Raw genomic sequence first — 24,127 nt, forward strand, 5'->3', positions numbered from 1 at the left:
GGTCTCTTCTGAGCTCTGCAAACCTGGGAGACCTCCTATACCCGGCTTGTCCTCCCTTTCCCCAGCTGAGGCTGAGCCAAATGATCTCTAGACTAGACTCTTCCCCACCCCCACAAAATTCTGGGATTCTGAGTGTGATGTTGAGGTGGACATACTGTGCACCTAGCACCCCCCCACACACACACACCCTACCCCTTCTGTTGCCCTGTTGAGCCAGTGGCTGGCCCCTATCCTTGACATTGGTCGAGGAACAGGGCCACTGTGGGGGATCAGGACACCCCCGTTGGCGGGGGTCGGGGAAAGCTTTTCCACCGGCAGAGATGCCCAGGCTCCTTGTTTACCCACGGAGCCCAGAAGACTCGCAGCAACCACACCCTGGGGAGGAGGTGGAGGGCGGGTAGCGGGCAGCTGTGCCTGCCCCCATGACTCATCCCGAGGTGGCTTGGCTTGGTCCGCCCAGGCCCCGGGGAAGCTGGGGTTACAACACTGGAGCGGCCAGCAGAGGGCATGGGAGGACGCCTCTAGGGAGCAGTGGCCGTGCGGGGTGGGGCGTGGGGGGCACGACATCGACTCACTGTGACCCTTGGCAGCCTGCTTTGGCTCTGTTCCTGAGGCTCCTTCCCTGAATCAGAGCAGACCCTCCTTGCAGTCACAGCTCTGGCAGCTCAGGAGACACTGCCTCCCTGGTTGCCTGGGAGGAGGAGTCAGCAAAGAGTTTGCGGTACTTTGAATAAAACAATCAGTTTGGTCCAGTGCACCTCGGACTTAGCGAAACCAGCTGCCTCATCCCCAGCTAAAAGAGAACTTGGGAGCCAGCCCAGGCCCGAGATGTCCCGCTGGACTTCCCTTTGCCCCAGAGGGGAGGCAGATTTGACCTGGGGCATCACAGGACCCCAGAAGCCCTGCAGAGGCTTCTGGGCCTGTCCTTCACCTGGGGGCTTAGAAAGGCTCGATGTTCCGTCACACACACACACACACACACACACACACACACACACACACACCCCTGCTCTCTCACTCACCTATTCAGCAAGGCCTTACTCAGAAAGACCCAGTTCAGAGCTCTGGGGAGTCATAGCCTTGGCTCCCAGCAAAGTCCCTCAAAGTTCCTGGCAGGATGCCCAAGCCCAAACTCAAAGCATCTGCCTGTTCTGACCCATGAAAGAGGAAAGGCAGTTTTACCCACAGGAGAGCGGGCATACTGGGCAGGTGGCTGGGAGCCTTGATGAAGGGAGATCCCTTGATCTGGGCCTTGAAACAGAAGCGGAGGTTCCTCCCTGAGCTTTGGGTAGCTGTTGTAGCTGCCAGCAGCAGGGAGAGCATCCCCTTGCCATCAGCTCCCCTCCTGGCCCTTCCCCCCTCAGAACCTCCAAAAGCTCTTGACCACCAGGATGCTAATGGCTGATAGAGGCCATCTGTATCCTTCCAGGTGTTTTTAGTTTTAATTCCAATGCAATTAACATGCATTCTATCAGTTTCAGGTGTACAGTAGAGGGAGTCAACAATTCTTTCCCTTACTCTGTGCTCACAACAAATGCGCTTCTCATCCCCTTCACCTATTTTACCAATCCACCCATCTACCTCCCCTCTGGTCACCATCTGTTCTATAGAGTTGAGAGATTTCTGGGTTTTCTTTTTCTTTGTTCCTTGTTTTGTTTCTTAAATCCCTCAGAGTAGTGAAACCATATATTTGTCTTTCTCTGGTTGTCTTATTTCACTTGGTATACCCTCTAGGTCCATCTAAGTTGCAAAGGACAAGATTTTGTTATTTTTTATGGCTGAGTAATATTCCATTCTATATCCCATCTTCTTTATCCATTCATCTGTGGATGGAGACTTGGGTTGCCTCCATAGCTTGGCTATTGTAAATAATGCTGCAGTAAACACAGGGGTACACACATCATTTTGAACTAATGTTTTCATATTTGGGGATAAATATCCAATAGTGGAATTACTGCATCATAAGAGAATTCTCCTTTTAATATTTTCATACTATTTTCCACAGCGGCTGACCCAGTTTATAATCCCACCAATAGTGCATTTCTCCTCAACCTCACCAACACATATTGTTTCTTATGTTTTCAATTTTAGCCATTCTTCCAGGCACTTTTGAAGATTTTCTTTGAGAGAGACAGATAGTGAGAGAGAGCACAAGTGGGGAGAGGGGACGAGGGAGAAGCAGGCACCCCACTGAGCCCATCACGGGGCTCAATCCCAGTACCCATACTTTTTGCCTTTCTGGGCCCCGGCCAAGTCCCCATGAGGACACGGCTCTGGGCAGCACAGACATCCCACCCAAGGGCCCACCTTCCTTCAAGAGTCGTCCCCTGGTCCCAAGGGCAGACATGCGTGTGGACGGGCCCAAGTGTACAGCTGTGGCCCTGGCCGCCGTCCTCTCTGCTGTCCACTGCTCACTCAGCATAGCCGGGGGCAATCTCTGCCACCACAGCCACGGTGGTCATCCAGCTGGACCGAGACATCTCGGCCTTAGCCAATGCCCACAAGAGGACCCAAACCTGTGGTCCACATCATGTTTGCCTTCGTCTGCTCATGTTAAGCCTCGGTGCTGATATGTTCCCTGAGGCCTTGTCCCCACACACACGGGGACTCTGGACAGGACGTCCCCTGCTCTTTTCCTGTACTCCTCCTTGGCAATGTAACTGAAGGGCAGGGCAACCTCTGGTGTCCTCCAGAGTAGCGGATTTTGTAACTTGTAGGCAGGGTCACCTTAGCTATTTCTCTTCTCTGGCCCTTTCTTGGTTCTCTGGGTCTCCCTGACCCAGAGAGTGGGCAGAGACCAGCAGAGGCCTCCGCCCCCACTGAGTGTGCGCTGTGTGTTGGGAGGAGCCCTCCGCAGGGGTGGGACTCGGAGAGCCAAAGGAGCAGCCGCAGGCAGGGTGTGGAGGGGAAGGTAGGAGCTGGCCCTGCCTGCCGGGTTTTATCAGCGAGCTCCTCAGACATATACAGAGGCCGAGCTGTGTATACACTCCCAGTCCCCGCGCTCCATCTGTCTCCCACATGTCTAAACACTGAGGGCGCCAAGTGCTTGCCCTCCTCCTCCTCCTCCTCTCAACCTCATCCCCACAAGGAGGGGGCCTGGAGGGACTCAGTCCCCTTGAGGAGACAGGAGCAGCCCAGGTAGGGTGGCCCACCTCAGGCAGGAGGCCGCTGCTGGGGGAGGGGAGAACGTGAGAGCTCCAGAAGCTGAGGTGCTACCCAGTCTGGAGTCAAGGCCTCCGGCCTTAGCTCGGGGGATGAAAACCAACCCTGGGGGCAAGACTTTTCCTTGGAAACCAGTTTCTTGAATTCCATCCCCCAGGGGTGTAGAACTGGAGTTATCAAATGAATCTGATCTGTTGGATGGGCAGTCTGGGTCAGCAGCCTGAAAGCCCCGTCCCCCCGCCCCGTCCCCCACCCCACCCCCCCGCCCCGCTCACCCAGTGTCCACATCCCAGCTGCCCCACAGGCCTCTCTTCCCTGCCCACCTCCTGTCAAGAAACCTGACCTCCAGGATTTAGAGCCTGGGCTGTCGAAGCCTAGGGGCTCCCTTCAACAGCTGACTGGGTCGGGGAGGATGGGGCTGCCCAATGAGGGCAGCGGCAAAGAAAACCCTGGGTGCTTAGGGAGAGGGGCATAGTGGCCTTTGCAGCAGTCCTGAGAGGCTTGTGCCCTCTGGGACAAAGGAGGAACATGTGAAAGCTAGGATTCTCCTCATGCCTCACGAGATCTTAAAGAACAAGTGTCCAGAGGGGACCATTCCCCTCCAAGCCCAGCTCCCTTTCAGCCACCTCCTGGCCACCTCGAGATCCCAATCAGTGTAGAGGTCTCCTCCCTGCACCCCTGTGACTGTGTTCCCCACAAAAGACATGATGTCTCATCCACCTATGGCGGGGAGGGCCCCCAGAAAGGCAGGCAAGAACTGGGCTCTTAATTCCAGTAGAATGAGCACTTGCCACTAGCTTCTTAACTCCTCCCAAATATGGAAAATCGTCCTGACCTTTGGGGGTTTGGATACTTTGGTCCAGAGTGCAGGGGGCAGGGTGGTGCTGGGCAAAGGGTCAGAGCTCCTGGGGGACTACCCCTGGACTTGCAGGTGATGGGGAGGAGCCACCAGACCTTCCCTCTCCAGCTGTTGCTGTAGTTCCTGACCTTCCAGCTGTGAGATGGGCCAGGAAGGGACAGCAGAGAGGTGGTTCTTGGGGCCCAGAGGCAGTCTCAGTGGGTCACTGGCACGTGTCTCTCGTACCTCCAGTGAGTACCACTCTGTCATCCTGGTCGGGGCACGCCCGGAAGTGCAACGAGACAGCCAAGTCCTACTGCGTCAATGGAGGGGTCTGCTACTACATCGAGGGCATCAACCAGCTCTCCTGCAAGTAAGTGACCAGCGGGGGCGGGCAGGGGGCTGAGAGTAGGGCAAGAGAGGCTGGGCCAGAAGCGGAGGGCTCTAGGAAAAGTGGGCTTCGAGTCACTGAAAGGAGGTCCCCAAGGGGTGTAGACAGGGAGGTGTGCCCCTCGCCCTAGCCCTTTCCGGGAGTCGCAGGAGATATCAACCCTGAAGAGCTCGGGGCTTCTGCAGTGCCAGTTTCGCAGGCCCCGACCCAGCCCACCCCACCCCATCTCCCAGTGGCCGCCCTTTCACCAGCACCTTCTAGGGAGATGGAGATACCAGTCTGTGCCCTAGGCACTGGGTTCTCACTCTCTCCCCGCCCTCCCGCTCTGTCTCCCCTCGTCTCTCACTTTCTCCCACCGCCATCTCTCAGCAACTCTCCAAACTGTGTTGATGAACATTTCCCAGGGGGTGTCTTCCCCAGCAGTGAAGAGCTTGGCAGGGTCAAGCACATTTCCCAGAGCCCTGGGTAGTGGAGGGTCTGCTCTCCTTGCCTTGAGGGGAGACGAGGACTCTGCATCCAATGCTCACCCCAAAACCTGGCTGCTCTCCCTGCCTGGTGCCCAGATATGCCCTGGGTGCTTCTTGTTCCATTTCCAACCCTGGCCCCTCTCTGTGGGGGGAAAGGACCCCAGTGAGGATACCACTCTGGGTGTGGCCCAGTAGGGGAGCAGGGTTGAGGAGAAGCTCAGGTTGGGGCTTCTCTACCTCCAGCAAGGCAGGGCTCCCCCAACAGGATCTCCATCCCTATCCCCTCGGCAAACAGGGCAGCTGAGAGCCCAGCAATCCTTGAGGGCTTATTCAGGTCCAGCTGGGTCCTACTCCACAGGTGGGCCCACAGGGCCCCCCAACACACTCTCTCATGGGTAATGAGGAGCCGCAGGGTGAGCTTGGTGAGAGCAGCACAGGTTCCAGTCAGATCGAGGAGGGGTTGGGGGGTTAAAAACTAGTTAAAAACTAGTTACAAACTTTGGGTTTTCAGACCCGGCAAGGTGCCACAGTTGCCCCATTCCCATGGCATCTGGGCAGAGGCCACCAGAGTACTGGGGGAAATTCAGAGAGAGGCGTTTGCCCTCCCCACGGACAAAGTCAGATTCAGCACTTCTCAGCTCTCCTGCCTCTGGGCTCCAGCTCCAGAGCTGCATCCCCCCACACACTGACTACAGCCTTAGCCGGAGACCCCTCCACCCCCCACCCCAAGGTGATAATGAGGGGCCAGACCTCCTAGACACTTTCCCCTCAGTGCCAAGCTGGGTGAGCCTGGACTGCCAGACTCTGCCTCTTGCCCCAGCCAGCTTCCTTTGCTGGCTTCCCCCCAGCCACAACCTCCACCAGCTGCCTTCGCCTTACTGGCCTCCCCTTGCTGAATTTCCGGGGACTGTCCCGGAAGCAAAAGAAGGTCCCCCAGGGAAGTTCTCAGCCTGGACTCAGCCCTTCCTCTCCCTTCTTTTGCCTCTAGGAGGCTGCCACATTCAAACCAACCCTGGGGAATATATATTCTAGCCATGAAAATGCTCTGAGCTCTCTGCAGTAGATCTATAGAAACTCATAAGGGTTCTGGTATACCTCACAGACATCCCCCAGCCCTGTACTCCCCTCCCCTCTGGCTTTTACCCCCTGGCACACACGCACACACATACACACACGTGGGCACACACCAGGCCTTTCCTCTATCCCTAGCCCCTCGGACCCTGGAACCTTGAAAGAATCCAGCAGCATCACTGAGATCAGCCCTGGCTCCAGGCAAGGAAGATTTCAGCCACCCATAATGGGTGCCGGGGCCAAGGAAGGCCATGGGGGCCCCAGGGCTCGAGTGCTAGTGTTGAGTGTGGAAAGGGGTAGGAGATGAGCTATATGGGTTTCCACAGGGTCCTGCCAGCAAGGCTGTACCCCTAGGAACCTTGGAGTCACACCCAGCTAAATTAGAGAAGCAGAGGGCAGGAGCCTCAGTCATTGCGAAGATGGTGTCCCGTGGGCAACTGGGGTTCATCGCTTAGAACTTGAACTTGGTACCCCAATCCACTGCCTCCCCATTTCAACCTGCCCTAGGTCAGCCCCAGCCAGGGCTCCTGGAACCCGACTTCCCTGACTCCCTGAGCCCTCAGGGGAGAGGGGCATCCCCTGTGAGGATCACTCTCAGGAGGGCAGGTCCTCAGAGCTGTGCTGGAGAAGGACAGGGGGGGAGGGGGGGCAGGGCAGAACCCAGAGGCCATTCTGGGGGCGGGCGAGCTGGGAGGGAAAGGGGGGCAGGCCTCTTGGGATTCCTGATGACACCTGAACGGAATAAAAAGGAAAGAATCTAGGAACTGAAACTCACGTCTTACCATTTGTGCTGTTTGTTTACTTTTTATTTTGATTTTTTTGCATTTCCGCTTAGCTTGGATAATGAAACTAGACTGGTCAGTTTCATTCCAGTTTCTATAAAACTCAGTTTTCCTTCCTGGTTTTCAGACACTTGTTGTTGTGTATTGGTTCAGAGCCCTGCAGGGAGTGTTGGAAAGCAGGCACACTCCGTCCCTCCTGTTTTTCTGGAATTCAGAGCCAAACTAAACAGTGTCATGGATACTGAATTTTGTTAAAAAACAAAAACAAAAACAAAAACAAAACTTAGGGGGATTGGAAAATGGGGGTCCAAATCCAGGCGACTGTCCCCTGTCTGGGCGAGACAGGGGCCTCTGTACTTCTTTCTCGCTGCTTTCTCCTCTTCTCTCCGTGTTTTTGTGGAGCACGGTTGGTGCGTGACTCTTGGGGACTGGTTCAGGGGATGATGACAGAACAAGACTCTTTCCAGCCCTGTGCACATACCAGCGGCATGCCTCCCTCTCCCATCCGGCTCATCCCTCCCACCCGCCCCACCCCATGTTCAGGCGGTTCTCCCATGCCATACCCATCTGCCTGCTCTCCTCTCCGCATCTCCACCTCACCCCCTCATGAGGCCAGAGACCCTTCACCCCCTTCAGTGCCCGGGGCACACCCTCATCCTTCATCCTCCCCTTGCCCCGGGTGAGGGCAGCACACATGGCATTATCCCCAGGCTACCAAAAGGAGACTCTGAGGCCCGGGAGGTGGGTGGAAAACAGGGAGGCAGAGTCCCAACCTGTCACCCCAGAGACAGCCCATGGGCTCTCCTCTCTGCCCCTGTCTCACCTCTGCTCTTCTCCAGCCCTGGGCACAGACCTTCCCATAGTCACAGATGACTCGGGGGAGGGCTGAGAAAAATGACCTGCCACTCCTTCTTATCCATCCCCTGGGCCCCTGAAACTCAGAGGGCCCATCCCTGTGTCCATAGGAAACTACCCACTACCAGCCAGCTCCTCACGTGGTGTCAGACACCCCCTCCACCGCCGCCTCGTGGTTGATAGGTTTCTGTAGCCCCCACCCCATTACCTGGTCCTGAGCACAGGGTGGCAAGCTAGAGGCTCACCCCCAGAACCTTCCCCAGGGAGGCCCCAGGCTCCTGAACGTGGCTCATTCTCAGCAGGCAGGAGTGCGGAGAGTCCAGGAGCCCGGTGGAAAGATCTAGTACCCAAACAACACTATGGGTGTCAGTCCCCCAACCCCTGCACTATGCCCACCCCCCACTGCTTTTTCTTTTGTTCAGCCAGTGGGGAAGATGCTTTCCCAGGACACAAGATTAGGACCATATTGCATAAGTCCAGGGGGCGCATTTGTGTTAGACACTGTGCTCATGGTGCCAACTGGAGTTCTGTACAACTCAGTGGCCATGAAGGATAGGAGATGATAGTTGGATTAGTCCAGGCTGGGTGTGGGATCAGGGATGCAGGAATGGTCTCCAAGAGCCATGGGACAGCATCCCTGATGGTCAGCAGTGGGAATGGATTTCCCCTTGGCCCCCTCCTGCCCCTGCATTACCCCCTTCTCGCTCTTAAACACACACACACTCGAGCCGGGCTAATCTCATACACTGGACACAGTCAAACCTATCTCTTTCCCATTCCTCTGTGGATTCCGAGACTCATTTTGGCAACTTCCTGGGTCTTTATCCTCCATCCTCAAAGGTGCTGCTGCTTTGATAGTCACTTCTCCCCTCCAGCCCTCATCCCAAGTGGACAGCAGTCTGAGAGCTGAGGAAGGAGAGCTGAGCCTGACTGGAGCTGGTTGGGAAGCCTTAGCAACTACCTCCATTTTCCTGGGATGGGAAGCTTAGACCAGAGTAGGGTGTACTGACAAGGTGCGAGCCGCCGCTGCCTCCTCCTCCGAGCCACCCTGTTCAACAGGATGAGTGTCCCTCAGGTCCCACTGCAACCCCCACCATCTTCTCCAGACACACTTCCTAGCCCCACACCACCCCCAGCCAGGCATGCCTGCACACACTACCACCACCGCAGGGACCAGCCTCCTGCCTCCCCTGCGGGAGACTCCCTCAAGGCCCAGAGAAACTCCAGCTGCCTATCCACCAACCACTCCCAGTCCCCCAGGCTAGACTGGGGCAACAGGGGCTCTGTGAGTGTCCATCACAGCCAACGGCAGCCAATCTGTTAGCTCAAGGGGTTGCTGATGGTTGAGACACACCAGAATGCTAAGAGGTAGAGTACACTCAACCTCTTGAGAAAGTTTACTGATTCATGTGAAACAGTGACCTATTACCATGGCAATGGAGTTACCCAATTCCCCAACAAGAAAAATGAGGCAGAGGCAGAGGCAGCCCAAACCCATCTTTGAGTAGGGGGATGGGCGTGGTGTGGTCAGTCTGGCCCGGTCTCTAAAGCTTCCCTCAGGTATCTGGCCTTGCCAGGGTTCAGAGGAGAGTACAAGGCTAGGCAGTTCTCCCAGAAATCTGCAGGACAGGGACTCACTTGAGCAGAGTGGCAGCCAGAGAGCAGAAGACAGTGTGGCGTGGGGGTAAAGACAAGGTCAGGGAGCGTGGGTGCTGCCTTGCGGCTACAGAGGACCCAGCTCAGGAGAACACGCTCCCACCTGAGCCAGGCAGTGATGAAGGAGCAGGGCATGGGGAAAGGACAGGCAGCCCAGGCAGCCAGGAGAGCCCCAGCTGGAAGAGGTTTCAGGGTCCTCCGGGAGCCTGCTTCGGCCCTCCCCCACCGCTGTGGTTCTTGCCATTGAGGGCTGATGTGAGATGCTGGTTCTTGCCACTGAGGCCAGCTGTGAGATGCTGGTAATCCCAGCTCCTCTCCAGCCTCACCTGTTCCCCGCCCTCCCCGCCCCTGTGTATTGCTCCAGGGCAGCCTTCCCCAAACCATGTTCACAAGTGTTCCTCAAAAAAACATCTTCCATGGTCAAATAAACTTGGGACCTACTGGAATATTCAGCTCTTTTCCTCCTACGAGACTCTTCCTAGCCTTTAAGATGCCAGCGTGCACTGCAACTCTACAAGGAAACCTGGGGATGGATTTCCTAAATTTATTTGGCCACAGAACCCTCTTTGAGAGAACAGATGAAACCTCTCCAAGGTCACTTTTGTCACAGGCACACAGTCTAGAAACAGCATTCCAGAGTTCTCCTTTGAGCTTTCTGGGAGCTGTTTCATGGATGAGAAAACCTGCCCAGGGCCCTGGAGAGAAGCCGTTGGTAGGGCTTGGAAGGAGTGGTTTCCCAGAACTTGGTGTTCTGGAAGTTTCCCAGCACTCTGCCTGCCTGCCTGGCACTGAGGGGCTACCGTTCTGGCTTCACGGGGTCCCAGGCAGGTCAGAAGGGAAGTGTCACCAACCACAGGACAATTAGGCATGAGGTTCCCAATCTTCCCACCCACTTCTCCCTAAATCATCCTCCTCTCCGCCCCACCCCTGCCCCCACCACCCACCCACGGAGCCACATCTATTAGAAAGATATGAAAGATTTCTGAGCCCTTCCCCCAGCCCTGACTCCAGCCCCTGCAGCGACGAGTGTGCCCCAGCGCCCGACTTGGTTTTCTCATTCATCACTGTGCACTTTGATTTCTAACCTGAGCCTCGCGGATGATGCCAGTTTGTTCTGTGATTTTTCCCCTTTTCCTTCTCCAGATGTCCAAACGGATTCTTCGGACAGAGATGTTTGGAGAAACTGCCTTTGCGATTGTACATGCCAGATCCTAAGCAAAGTATGTTTGAAGATACAAACACAAGTCCCTGCTCCTTAGAAAGCTTCCGGGTGCAGTCCCCCCAATGTAGGGCATAGGGCCAGGGGTGTTGGTTGTTTTGATCTTTGGCTGTTTTGTTTTCTTTTTCTTTTTTTTTTTTTTTTTTTGTATTTTGGTTCGTTAGTTCTTTTGTTTTGTTTTGTTTTGCTTTGTTTTTCATTTTTGGCCTAATCCTTGGGTTGCAAGTTCAGGGCTGCAGGTAAGGGGCAGAGTGGCGAGGCCAGTGCAAGCGCTAACGGTGGCAAGGAACCCAGCTGGCACCGGCAGGAGCCCGTGCCGGGGTGTTGCCGTGTCTGTGGCTCGCTATCCTGGCTCTCTCTTTCTGGTTTTCTTTCTTTTGGTAGGTGTCCTGTGGGATACACCGGGGACAGGTGTCAGCAGTTCGCAATGGTCAACTTCTCCAGTATGTCTCTTTTTTCTATTTCTTTCCTATCCTGGTGACTGACAATCTCCCCCCACCTCTGGAGCGGGCGGGCTGGGGCTTTGCTTAGTGAGACTTAGCAGGGGACCGAGGGATGGGGGTTGGGGAGAGTGGTGGTTGTCCTGAGCTCCTTTTGGCCCTCAGTGCTCATTCACCTGGAGCCTGCCTGGAGGAGAGGGATATGCTTCCCTGCCCCAACCCCAGCCCACCCACCTCTTCCTCTTTTGGGGGCACTGGGCACCATAACTACCTTCTCGGTGATGAAAAACATGCTCCCCCCCCCACCCACCCAAACCCCACCCGCTTCTTCCTCTTTTCAGGGCGAAATAATGCTTTCTCAGAGACAGATGAGCTTCCTGCCCCACTCCCACCTGCCTTCTCCCTCTTTTTGAGGCACTGGGCACAGTAACACTGCCTTCTTGGAGACGAATATGCTTCCCCACCCCACCCACATCTCCCTCTTCTGGGGGCACCAGGCACAATAACCCCAACCTTCTGACCCAGGCAGCAGCAACCGCACTCAAGTCTGGGCAGCAGTAAGGGAGAAGCCTGAGCGGAGCCCTCACCTGCCTTTTAAGGCCTGTTTGAGGAGGTCACGTGCTGCAGGGCCAGGCCACAAGTGTGTGCACGTGTGGGCCGGTGCATTTGAGAGAAACAAGTTCTCAGAGAGCCTGTCTCTGGGTCTGGCCACAGTTTATCTGGCTTTGATTTGGGGGTGATGGGAGACAGTGGGGAGGGGGGATTGAGGGAGAACAAGCCCCAGGGCAGTGGTTTCCATGGAGTCCAGAGACCAGAGGCATTTCTGAGGCTCCAGGGATAGGGTAGGATAGGGGTTTGCTGCCTGCTGCAAGACAGAGAGGAGGAGGATTCAAGGGATCATGGGTGATTCTCTCCAGGCCCTCTCTGGTCTCAGTCCCCATCCAGAACTCCATTCCCTTCCTTTCTTCTGCTTGTGAGGTTGATGCTTTCAGTTTGATGGTTAACTGAAAAAAATATGAGCAGCAGAAAGAGGAGACCACAATTGGTGGGTGTTTTGAGGCTGGGAGCAATTTCTTGAAGTGCCACCAGGTGGAGGTGGAGCAGAGCAGAAAGCCCCGGCCGGGCCCGTGGACTCCGGGACTCCGTGTGGGGCCCACTGGTCCTCCAGAACACTCCAGGCCCCTGCTCGGCCCACCCCCACCTCCTCTGCTTCAAGGAGGACAGCTGGGTCCCATGAAGAATGCCTGGGCACGGAGAGGTGGAGCTCCGAAGAGGCTGAGTGCAGGATGGGGGGAGGGGCAGAGGAGCATTTAGGTGGCCCTTGAGAAAAGGGGTGTGCTGGCTTGGGTCTCGGGCTGGAGTGAATGAGTCTTCCCAGTCTTCCTTAGGCCACAGCACAAAAGCCTAGAAATCATCTCCTCCCTCTCCCTGCTAGAGCCTGGGAGCCAAGACTCGAAGAGGAAAGTAGAGGCCCCAGGGAGGGGGGCTGGGCTGCCCAGATGGTAAGCTGTCCTGATGAGGCAGCTCTGTCCCCAGGGCCCTCTAGCTGGAGGCCAGGGAGGAAGGCTGTGGGGCTAAGGATGCTTCAGGGCTAACAGAATGCTTCGGAGTCCAGGCTCCCGGAAGAATCACAGAGTCCAAGCCAGCCCCACTGGAGGACCAGAGGTCAGAAGGGGCCTTGGGAGGGAACAGAGCAGCAAGGCCGAGGCTAAGGACCAGGGGAAAGAGGCAGTGGAGGGCCTATTCCTTTGCACCCTCAGTCCCAGAGCCTCCCTGGCTTGCAGGACTGTTCCGGACAGGGAGTCCCAGCCCATTGTGAATCAGAAGAGAAGAGCCTCCAGAACTTGGTCACTGGCCAAGCCTCTCTGCCAGCTGGGCTGCTTCAACTTTCAATTCAGAGCAGCTCAGAGGGTCAGCAGGGCCCCGGGAGCCCAGAAAAAGCCTAGAAATGCTGCCACAGGTGTTTCTGCCTAGTGTTACCAGGATCGTTGCTGTTACCTTCCTGTGGAGGATTGATATTCTTCACGCTGTTGGCCTAGAGCACTTCGAGCATTGTTCTAGCAGATACTTACTGAAAAGGCAGTAGTTTAAGTGTCAGGCTTTGGATTCAGACAGATCGGAATGACGATGCCGGCTGCAGAGCTTACCAGTTCTGGGGCCTCATTTAACCTCTCTGTTTTCTCATCTGCAAAATGGGAATGGTAGCATTTATGCCTCAAGGATTGCCATGAGAATGGAGTGCAGTGATGGGTAGGGAGGGCTTAGCAGAGAGTCTTCTGCCCTGCGTGGTGGGAGGGCAGCTAAGCACTGCTCCCGGCTACAGCGGCTGGGTGGCGGGGCCAGGAGGGCCAGCACCAGCACCCTGCAGCCCTACTCCCAGCAAGTCCTGAGCAAAGGGTCTGACCCTCCCCTTCCGCCCAGACAGCCTCTAGATGAGATGACCTTTTGCAGTGGCCACGGAAAGGGAGCCTACAGCCACAGTAGCACTTTGAAGCTTCTCCTTCTTCCCCTGACAGCCCCTCCATTTCCCAAGAGTCACACCTTGTGCATCCATGTACCCACCCCAAGTGAAAGAACTCACACACCTACGGGCATACACACATGTAAGCATATATTCACACGTGTTCACACACATGTGCTCACACATGCTCAAACACGCAAGCACATGCCTGGACTCATGGAAAACGTGCACATCTGCTCACCGCCCCCACCCCACCCCCCCTGCATACACCTGTGCAAACGCACGAGCACGTGTTCTCCTCAGGGGTCCCCATCATGGCTGCCTCGGCCAGGTCCCCGGAACTGTGTGTCATTGGACACGGCCAGGATGAAAACTGTACGTTGTCTGGTAAACCTGGCCCTCATGGAGATCCGGCAGCAGGTTGCCATGGTTACAGGTCAGCCTGCACACTTCCGCTCAGTGGGACCTGTCTGTGATTCAGTGGCGCCAGCCCATCCTGGCTGAGGGGCAGCCTGTGAACATGATGAGCGAGAGACACCTTTGGTGGGAGCAGACTCAGCCACAGGCCCTCAGACTCCAACCCTGGTGAGAGGGAAGCAGGGCTGCCTTCCTGGAGATGGCAAGTTCTCAGGGACCTCACCAGTCCTGCCAGCCACCACTGGTCCACCCTACACGGGACTGGCTTTGACTGACAGGGGAGGCCTCTTAGGAGGCCCAGACGCTGCCCCTGCTGCTGCTCATTGGTTCCCAGAGCAGGGAAGCCGAAGAAAACTCTTCAATGGCTTTGGGACCCCACTTGCTTCTCCAGGTGGTCATTTTCCTCACAGCTAGTCAGTTGGGCCCAGAGACTCAGTAGGAATGGCACAGGACTTCCTGCTCATAGCCCCCACGTCCTCCTTCCTCTAGAGAGGGAAATGTCAGAACACAATCGCCTCCCTGGATCTTGAGAGCTGACTGCACGCGGGGAGGCCGTAGGCCGGGCTCCCGTACACGCACTGAGCCTCCTGCTGTCCAGGCCGCTCACGTCTTCCTCTCACGGTGGACAGCCACTTTTGACAGATGAGGAAACTGAGGCTGGACTCGCCCACATGCACACAGCACATGAGGGACAAAACTGAGTCTTGGAGCCCGCACAGTGGTGCGGGCCACGTGAGAATGGCAGGTGAGCTTTCCAGAAACACTGTTGAGATTCCTGGGCTCCCAGCTGAGCCCCTGATCCCATTGTCTGGGATGACTGGGATGCACAGCCAGTGGCAGAGTTCCCAGAGATCCAATGTAACAGAGACTGAGAGGTGGATAGGCCAGGTGTCCTTGAAGATGCAGTGGATCTGGTGCAGGGCTGACCCTTGGGCAGGGCCTTTTGATCTAACGCCTCCACAGTGTGGGTGCCCACCTCACGGAGCTCTGAAAGTCCACATTAACAATAGGATCCCACTTCAGAAAGTGCAACTGCCACCATCCCACACACATGTTCCTCAGCAGAACCCACCTGGCTCTTCCTACAAGTTGCATTTGGCTTTCCTAAGTAGTGAAATCAAGCTCAAAGCCCAAGGCCTAGGCCCTGGAGGCTTCTAGGGTGTTGGAGGTGTCCTGTGGAGAAGTGACCTGCTGCCCAGAGCCTCCTCTCCCCATAAACTCGGGAGTCTCCCAGTAGTTGGGTAGGCCAACCACACCTTTGGGGGCAGGACAAGACAAGGGCCGGTCTGGGCCCCCCACGCCCTTGTTCTGAACAGAGAAAAGGGCCCCGTGAATGAGCTTGGGGCTGAGCAGGTGGTCTCCAGGGGTGTGAGAGTGGAAGGTCTGGTGCTGGAGCTATGGGGACGGGGGAAGACAGGGACTCCTCAGACCACCACCCGCACTCACCTTTCCTCCCTGGGGACATCTGCCAACTGACTCTTGCTCCTCTGCCTCTCCACCAGGTACTAACCCCACAACTCATCTCTAAAGAACCTACCCTGCCTGCCGACCCTAACATTTCCTCTCTCCACCTCCCTCAGGGCTCCTGGGGACTGGGTGCCAGGGCAGGGGCTCAGGAGGCCGGGAGGGGACGCCACTAACCTGCTTTCACCTCACAGGCTGGCTGCTGGTGTCTGAAGAGTCCTGACCAACGTTTCTCTCTCTCTCTCTCTCTTTTTCTCTCTCTCTCTCCTGCCCTCCCCCACCCTCCCCGCTCTCCCATCTCTTTCTGTATCCGTCCCTCTGTCCCTTCCCTTCTCTGACCCTCCTCTCTTCCGCACTGCCAGAACACCTTGGATTTGAACTAAAGGGTACGGAGCTCTATGTATCCGTCAGTGCCATCCACACTGCCCCTCTCCACAGCCTCTGCCACCACGTGGGCTGTCCGTTGAGTCTCCTTTCCAAAACACGGAAAAGGGATGAGTCCAAAAATCTCCCCTGGCCCCACCAAGACGTCCGATCCTAAACGACATGGATTTGGGGGAGACAAGAAGCTCAGAATAGCAGAACACCCCAAGGTTCAGCAGTGTCCCCTGGCTCGAGGCCCATTCCCAGGGGGCCTCCCAGGGGAGCAGCCTCTTGGGCTGTGCTGCCCGCTGGGTTGGCTAGACAAGAGCCAGGCCTCCCAGAGAGTGGGTGTTGGGAAGCCACAGCATCCCGGCTTGGAGAGTTGCACAGAGAGGCCTCCTCTTCAGTTCCACTCTAATCCTCCCTCCTGTTCCCACTTCCATTTCCATTGCTTTTCATTCCGCACTGCCCTGGCAGCCGATTGCACCCATTTGTCTCTGCCCCCTGCCCTGTGTATGTCTGCCAGGCTTTGCCATCTGCTTGAGGCTGTCACTCCCTCCATGATCAGTCTCCACAATGGCACACATATTCTTCGCCTGTGGGCAAGACAAGCAAGGGTCTAGGGTGGGCTGGCCTCTGGTGCTTGCCCTCCTGCTGCCCAACTCAGAACCTTACCTCCCTCCGGCTACCGGCCCCCCACCCTGGCCCCTGGGAGACCCCTTGAGTGGGAAGGGACTGGGAGGGATCGGTCTGTCCTCTCTCTGTGCTGGGAGGCTCCGCCTGGCCTCAGGGTCCAGACAGGTTACTGCAGGAGAGAGGCAGGGCTCGGAGGGGTCAGACCCCAGATGCAGTGCTATATACGCCTGCAGTATGAGAAGGCCGCTCCCAAGGCAGGACTGGAGAGGCCCCGGCTCCCTCATGGCCTTGCCCCCTCTTCTCAGGAGATGGAGCTAAAGTCTGTGAAGAGTGCATCTGCCTGCGGATGGTGACGGGCTGGGAGGCTGTCAGACAGGGGCTGAGTCTGCATGGCGTGTGTGGTCATGGCAGGGTGCGTGAGGTGAACCTGCGGGGGGTGCACAGTGGTGGTGGATGTCACACCTCTCGTTAGGGCCCGCGGTGCATGAAGGAGTGCAGCGAGACATCTTCAAGGGTGAGCATCATGCAGGTGGAACTGCGAGGGTTTGGAGGTGAGCAGCAGGGTGCCCAGGCATGTGTCTGCATCTGTAATGGCAGCCAGGATGTCTTTTCATGCGCCAGCTCAACCAACATCTACTGAACCCCAAAATTGCCAGACTCTGGTGATCTGAGCGCCTGCCCTCCTGGCGCTCACACAGGATGAGACAGACAACAGACAGGATAGATAACAGGTGGTGGTAAGTGCCATACCAAAAATAAAAGAAGGTAATGGGAGGGTACCTCGCTGGGGAACCAGTCACCTTAGCTGAGTGGCCAGGAAAGGCTCATGTGACAGGCTATCATCTGGGTTAAAACCTGATGGAAAGTAGGCAGCCCTGCCTAAAACTGGAGGAGAGTGTTTGAGGAGGGGACACGGCAAGTTAGTGACAGTGGGTGGAGTGGGCTCACCTGATACAGTGCATGGAAGGAATGGCAGCACCTCTGGGCACAGCAGATATAGGGACCAGACCAATGATGAGATATAAAGGTCAGGCTGGGACCATAAGGCAGGCCTGCAAGGTTATGGTGCGTGTGTGGGCTGGACTCGAATTGCAGGGAGAGGCTGTTGAGGGTTTTCAGCAGAGGAGTTGATGATCTGCAGACTTTGGGACGGAGAAGAGCCTGGGTTGCAAGACAGGCTGGGAAGGAGTAGAAGCAGAGAAGCCAGCCAGAAGTTGCCCAGCTGTCCAGGTGAGAGGTGACATCACTCTGGACTGAGCTAGAAGTGGTGGAAGTGGTCAAACCCAGAATCTACTGGGGAGGCAGAACTGAGAAGACGAGCTGAAGCAGCAGGTGTCAGAGCCGGTGCGGAGAAGAAAGCCATCGGCAGTGACTCCAAGGTCTGGGGCCTGAGCAACAGGAGAGGGGATGCTGCCACTGATGGAATGGGAAGGGCAGGGAGCAGATTTGGAAAGAGGCTGGGGAATCAGCACTTCTGCTTGGCTGTGGCCCTTGGGCAGAGGAATCTGGAGCTCAGGGAGAAGTCCGGTCAGGAGATACAAAGTTGAGAGTCACCTGCATACAGATGGCATTTAAAGTCTGAGCTGTGTACGATCATGAGAGGAGAGAGGGCAGGCAGAGGAAAGAAAGAAGCCTGAGTACCCCTTCTACCTTGTGGTCCACAGAGAATATAGGCAACAGCAACTTAACATGTCAGCCAGTGAGGGAGGAGGACACCCAGGGGGAGTGGACCCAACAGGGGGAGTCACCTGGGAGGGAAGCAAATGACCAGAGGACCTGGCAGTAGGAGGCTGTCGGTGACCAGGACCAGAGTGGTCTCGGGGCAGTGATGGAGACAGATGCCCCATTGGAGAGGACTGGGGGGTGAGAAGGGGAGAGAACTAGAGGCAGGACATGGACCACAGAGCCCTGAGATGGGGGCCCAGGGTGGAGGGCTGTTGAAGGCTGCATGATCATGTGTGTGTATGTGTGTGTTTCTCCGGACACATGCAAGTGTAACTTTGTGAAGGCGTCTGTCTGCATACAGAGAGGCAGAGCCCAAGAAAGGTGTGTGTCTGGAGGGTTTATACTCCCAGTGTTTGCTAGTGAATGTACGCAAGGGGTGCTGCAAGCCCAGGGACTTAGGAACATTTCCCAGGGCTCTACCTAGGTCTTGGGGTCTAGCCTTCACGTGTCCCTATGCTGGGGAGAGGGAGCCACACAGAGGGGCCAGCTGGCAGGTGTGGGGAGGGGCAGGGTGTGTCTAGGCTGCTGCTGTCCCCTTTTTCCTTTTCTTCCTCCTGGTCTTCTCTGCTCTAGAAGGGCAGGGGTTGCCCTACCAAGAAGTGGGAGGTGGAGGAGATAGTTGGTTCTTTTTGGAGGGTTCTGAAGCCCAGCCTAGCTCAGATCCTCAGAGAGGGTGGGGGCTTCACCTCGAAAACAGGGCACCAGGGGTTCTGCTGCCTCTCATGGGCTTCTGGAAAGCAAAGGGAAAGGCTCGAGTGGGCCACGGCCATGTGCTATCCAGGCCCAGGGACAAACCAAGGCCTTTCTCTCCATGCCCCACTCCCTGGGTCTGGTCTGCTCTGTCTCTGCTCCTGGCATCCGTCTGGGTCCACCCTCTGGGTCGGATGTCCTGTCACCAGCCCAGGATAAGTCCTCTCCAGCTTCTTGGCAAAGCTGAAATGGCAAGCCAGGCCTTTGCCCGGGGTCCATGGTATGCTGCTGTGAAGAACAGCTCTCCCCCACCCATCCAGGCTCTTTGAAGCCACCAGGCCATTGTGGAGTAGGGCAAGGTTGCTGGTCAAGCTGGGTTGCCCTCCCCTGTGGCATTTGGAATTTCACCTCCATCCCATCCACCCCCATCTGCCTGCATTTGTCATTCATGCGCTCTGGGCAGGGTGTATGGTTTGGGAAGGTGAATTCAGGGGTAGTCCCTTGGGACCAGATCCATGGATGGGTAGACTTCGGGACAACAGAAGGCAACTCAGGAGGGAGGGGCTAGCTGGGAAAGGAGGAGATGCAAAGGAGCTGGGAGGCCCTGAACTAGAGGGAGCCTGAAGCTTTGGCGGTAGGGAGGGGGGGTATCTCTGCATCACTATCCCCACAGATCTGCCTCCTGCCCTGCCCCCTCACCTTCTCTTTCTCTGCCTCTGCAGAAGCCGAGGAGCTGTACCAGAAGAGGGTCCTGACTATCACCGGCATCTGCGTGGCTCTGCTGGTGGTGGGCATTGTCTGCGTTGTCGCCTACTGCAAGACCAAGTGAGTGTCAGACACTCAGGCCAGTGCCTCCAGGATGGCCTTTGTGAGGACAGTCTCTCTTCCTCCCCCTAACCCTCCTATGCCCCAACAGCCTCTTCAGGGGCCTCTGTAGCTGATGCAGGGCCAAAGGGCTAGGCCAAGAAGCAGGAGCAGAGAGGGTGGAAGAGACTGGCCCCAGGGGGGTGCATAGACTCATCAAAAGCACAGATCCGGGTTTGAATTCAGCTCTCCCATGTCCCATGACCCTGAGCAAACTGATGGACCTCTCTGAGTCCTCATCGATAAAGTGGGAACGATCCTAGTAGTACCATGGAGGACACATGTGGAAGACAGATGTGAAGGAGAATCTGGCCTGTCAAGAAGGCACCACAGGGGCAGAATTGGGGGTAGGCAAGCACAGAAAGGAAGGCTATATTCCCAGGGGACAAAGAGACCTCAGGAGGCACTGTCTAGTCCCACCTGGGAGAGGTCTAGTCTAGAACACAGAGAAGATGGGGCCAGGTCACCTCTGGGCAGAGGAAACATGAGGGCAGAACCTCAGGGAAAGGGAAGAAGGGTGCAAGAAGGGGACTAGGGCAGTTCCCAGAGAATAGTGGGAGCTGACAGACAAATGCTGGAAAGGATCTGCTTCCTAGAGCATGAACAGCCCAGATTAGTTGGAGCAAAGGCCTGGGGTCAGCAAAAAGAGAGGCATGAGTCTAAGGAGATGACTGGAAATCAGATGGTACCATAGGGCACTGAACCCCAAGCTAGGGGTCCTGGGTTTATCCTGTGAATGATAATGGAGCTCATGACATCTGTAGAGTGATGTAGTACAGAAAAAATGGTAGGTGTGTCCTGTCCATTCTTATCTGGAAAGCAAGGGTCTGGGCATAACCACTATTTAGGGTACTGAGTCCCTCCATCTTGATTCCTGCTGTGCCTATCTGTGGGATCTAAGGCCCTGCCAGCGTTGGGAGTTAAGGGTCAAAGTGCCCAGAGGAGACTGGGCCCAAAAAGGAAAACTGAGATCAAGAACTGGGGTGAGGGGGCAAACCCCTATTCTAACCAGCAGTGCATTTATGCATTTCTTGGACAAACTTTCATTCGATGCCTGCTGGCTACCAGGCCCTCCACAGGCGCATGGCCAGTGCTCTAAGCAAGGTGTCCAGTGTAACAGGATACATTTCAGGGGTGCCTAACCTCAGCTGGAGCCCAAGAAGTGTTTCCCTGAGGAAGGAGCTTTTAGGCTGAGCCGGGTAGAAGAGCAGGAGCTAGCAGGTGAGGAGGCTGAGTGCGTTCCAGTGGGGAGTCGGAGTACACGTGCAGAGCCACAGAGGCCAGAGGAGGCCGGCTCTGGGGAGGGGCAGGAGCAAGCCCTCCAAGGACACAGTACACTGGGGTGCAGAGGGAGGGTCGTGAGCGAGGGCCCGTGGAGGGTGTTCAGTGGGGGAATAACTTGACTGGGCTTGATCTTTACAGAACGGAGGTACTGGGCACTTAATATGGCCACAGTAAAGTAGTCCCACGAGCCTCTGACCACAGCTCCGATTGTCCTCTGTCCTCAGTGCACTTGACTGAAAGTACCTTGCTCATTAATTTGTTTATGTGTCTATTATCTGCCTCCCCTACTGGCCCTCCATAAGGGTAGGGAGGGATTGTGTCCGTTGTCTTCTCTGTTCCAAAACAGCATCTGGCACATAGTAAGAACCCAAGAGAGAGCGAGTGAATGAATGAATGGACCAGTGCTTGAGTATTTTATCAGCTCTTAATTCTCAGTGGACTTTGCACTGGGTTAGGGGTCACCCAGTTTACGATAAGGAAAGTGCAAAGTGGCCAGAGTAAGTAACTGGCCCAGGATTACACAGCTGGGAAGTGGTGGGGTTCTAGTCTCTCAACAGAGCCAAAGCTCAGAACCGCTGGGCTCAAGTGTTGCCGAATTGAGGCTGGTGATGACAGTGGAGGCGGCAGGGGCGTGGTGTCCAGACTGAAAGCAGTAGCAGGACTGCCCCAGCATCATGGGGCCAACGGCTAGAAGAGTTCCACTGGAGGGCCAGCTCGGGAATGTCATCCTCACTGTGGGGGGCACGCCAGGCTAACACCCCCTTCTTCTATGCAGAAAACAGCGAAAGCAGATGCACAATCACCTCCGGCAGAACATGTGCCCTGCCCACCAGAACCGGAGCTTAGCCAATGGGCCCAGCCACCCCCGGCTGGACCCCGAGGAGATCCAGATGGCAGATGTGAGTGGTGTTCCCAGAACCCCCTTGGAGCCCTCACTGGAGAGCCAGCCTTGTCCTGTGCCTTGCCAGGCCAGGGCAGGGCAGCAGCAGGCCCCCACCACGCTCAGCCTTGCCTGCTTACCTAGCCTCACCAGGACGACTGGCCTTGCTTTGCCCACTTCCTCAAGGCATTGATTTGCTGGGGCCTTCGCTGCCCTAACACCAAGTCCCTCACCCAGCGGACCGCTCCCCAGCCTGAAACTGAGTGTGTCACTTCCCCATCCCCACCAGGAAGCAGGGCCAACCCAGTGACCCATCACTAACTCCCACCCAACTGTGTCTGTTGCAGTACATCTCCAAGAATGTGCCAGCCACGGACCACGTCATCCGGAGGGAAACCGAGACCACCTTTTCTGGGAGCCACTCCTGTTCTCCTTCTCACCACTGTTCCACGGCCACCCCCACCTCCAGCCACAGGTGGGCACTGGCCAGGTGTACCTCTGCCTGGGGACACACAGAGAAACCCCCCAGCCAGGCTCAGCTCTGTGTTGAGGGTCCCTCAGAGTCAGAGGCAGGAGGTGGAGCACCTCAGACCAGAACCCACCAGCAAACATTCAACCAGATCCTCCGTGGCCCAGCTTCCCTTTTCCAGTCTAAACTGACCCCAGAGGAACAACAGCATCCCTGGGCTCCCACCTGACACTGCGTGTTGGCATCACGTTATCCGGCGTTAAGTGCCTCCTCATTCAAACACCCACACCTATTTGATGCCCTCTCTTGGGTTTGCTCATATGAACCTAGTTCCCCGTAGCTTCCTTTCCTTTAGAGTGGGGAGGTCTGCCCTTCCAAGCACAAAGGTCCATGGAGCTCAAGAAATACCATAGCTGGCCTTCTTTCCTGGGGAGCGGCATGGACTAGGCAGGGCCCCCAGGTATTGGCCACGAGGTCTGCGCTCCTGACATAGGTGGCCAAGGACCATGGGAGTGGAAGCATCCCACACAGGGAGCCCCGGGCCAAGGCTAGGGGGAGGATGGTGGCACAGAGGAAAAGAAGAGGCTCGTGCACATGGCAGCCCACCCATCCACAGGTCACTTGGCCCTCCCTCCCCCCTAGATCATGGTGTGACACGACAGCTCAGAGTGGAGAAGGGCGGTGAGCTGAGGGTGCCTGAAATGCAATTAAGAACCAGGGAGGGGGCGGGCCCTTGGACCACACCTGCTGGGCTGTCGTGCCCCTTCCTGATCCCTCACCTCTCCTCCACCCGCCTTCTTCAGGCATGAGAGCCACACGTGGAGCCTGGAACGTTCTGAAAGCCTGACCTCCGACTCACAGTCAGGCATCATGCTGTCTTCAGTGGGCACCAGCAAGTGCAACAGCCCGGCATGTGTGGAGGCCCGGGCACGGCGGGCAGCAGCCTACAGCCTGGAAGAGCGGCGCGGGGCAGCCATGCCACCTTACCATGACTCCGTAGACTCCCTGCGTGACTCCCCACACAGCGAGAGGTCAGTTCTTGCCTCATGCCTCTGCCCCACCCCGGCCAGAGAACTGGCACCACTGGCCCAGGGCTGACCCTTACGGCAACTCAGACACACTCCAGAGATTCTCAGGTCCATATTTCAGCTTGGCCAGCAAGGTCCCTGAGAGGTTCAGTGATCTGCTCAGGGTCGTCAACATGTTCATGACAGACTGGGACTACAGCTGAGCCAATGGACCCTGGTGTGGAGTGACTGTCTAGTTTAATTGTCCTACTAGGACACTTTTCAAAGTAGAAGGGGATGTTAATAATTAATTGCACTAGAAAATCAGGAACAGAGGCTGTTCCAGACAAACCAGAACATATGGTGACCCTACCCTGGTGTCACCCAGAGGCTCCATGGCCCAGTGGGAACAGAAAGACACCAAAATGGAGCAGATTGGAGGGTGGGAGGGGAGGCTGTCTGCAAGGAGACTGAGCAGTGCAGGCTGGGCACAAGCCACTAAAGACTACAGGCCCTGGCAATACCAGCAACAAGGCCCAGGGATCAAGACACCATTGAGTTTCCAAGCATTGGATAGAGTGTGAACCAGGAAACTCCCCTTCTTCCCTGACTCCATGCCAGGAGTCACAGGAGGCCAGCCCTCCACCTTGTTCTGCCCTCCAGTGGCCCTTAGCAAGGGGGAACTCTGGAACTCAGAGTACTGGAACTCAGAGCTGGAGTAGAGGGAGAGGAAGTGTTCTCCTGCTCTAACTTAGCCTGCTCTGTGCCAGTCCTCGCTGAGCAGACCTGCCTGGGGACCCACAGATGGCCCACCTGGTTCTTGCACCGGAGGAACTCCGAGCCACAGACACAAACTACTGAAGCTCACAACTACCTAAGGAACATGCTTAGCACAGGCCATCCTACCAGGGCAGAGACCCAGTCTGACTCCAGGCTCTAGGAAGCAGCCAGGTTTCTCAGACCAACCCTTCAAAGCCTAACTCCAC

At 56.4% G+C, this 24,127-nt stretch overlaps 1 protein-coding gene across 1 annotated transcript in view; it reads left to right on the forward strand.

Moving 5' to 3' along the window:
• Positions 1 to 24,127, forward strand: part of NRG2 (neuregulin 2) — a 175,680-nt gene that overhangs the window by 148,427 nt on the left and 3,126 nt on the right. The window contains 7 exon segments of the mRNA XM_032336550.1: positions 4,253 to 4,373; positions 10,826 to 10,884; positions 15,586 to 15,609; positions 19,360 to 19,462; positions 21,561 to 21,684; positions 22,013 to 22,140; positions 22,938 to 23,165. Coding sequence (XP_032192441.1) covers positions 4,253 to 4,373; positions 10,826 to 10,884; positions 15,586 to 15,609; positions 19,360 to 19,462; positions 21,561 to 21,684; positions 22,013 to 22,140; positions 22,938 to 23,165 — 787 coding nt within the window.

This window comes from Mustela erminea, chromosome 3 (genome assembly GCF_009829155.1).
Source record: "Mustela erminea isolate mMusErm1 chromosome 3, mMusErm1.Pri, whole genome shotgun sequence".
NCBI classification, from domain to species: Eukaryota; Metazoa; Chordata; class Mammalia; order Carnivora; family Mustelidae; genus Mustela; species Mustela erminea.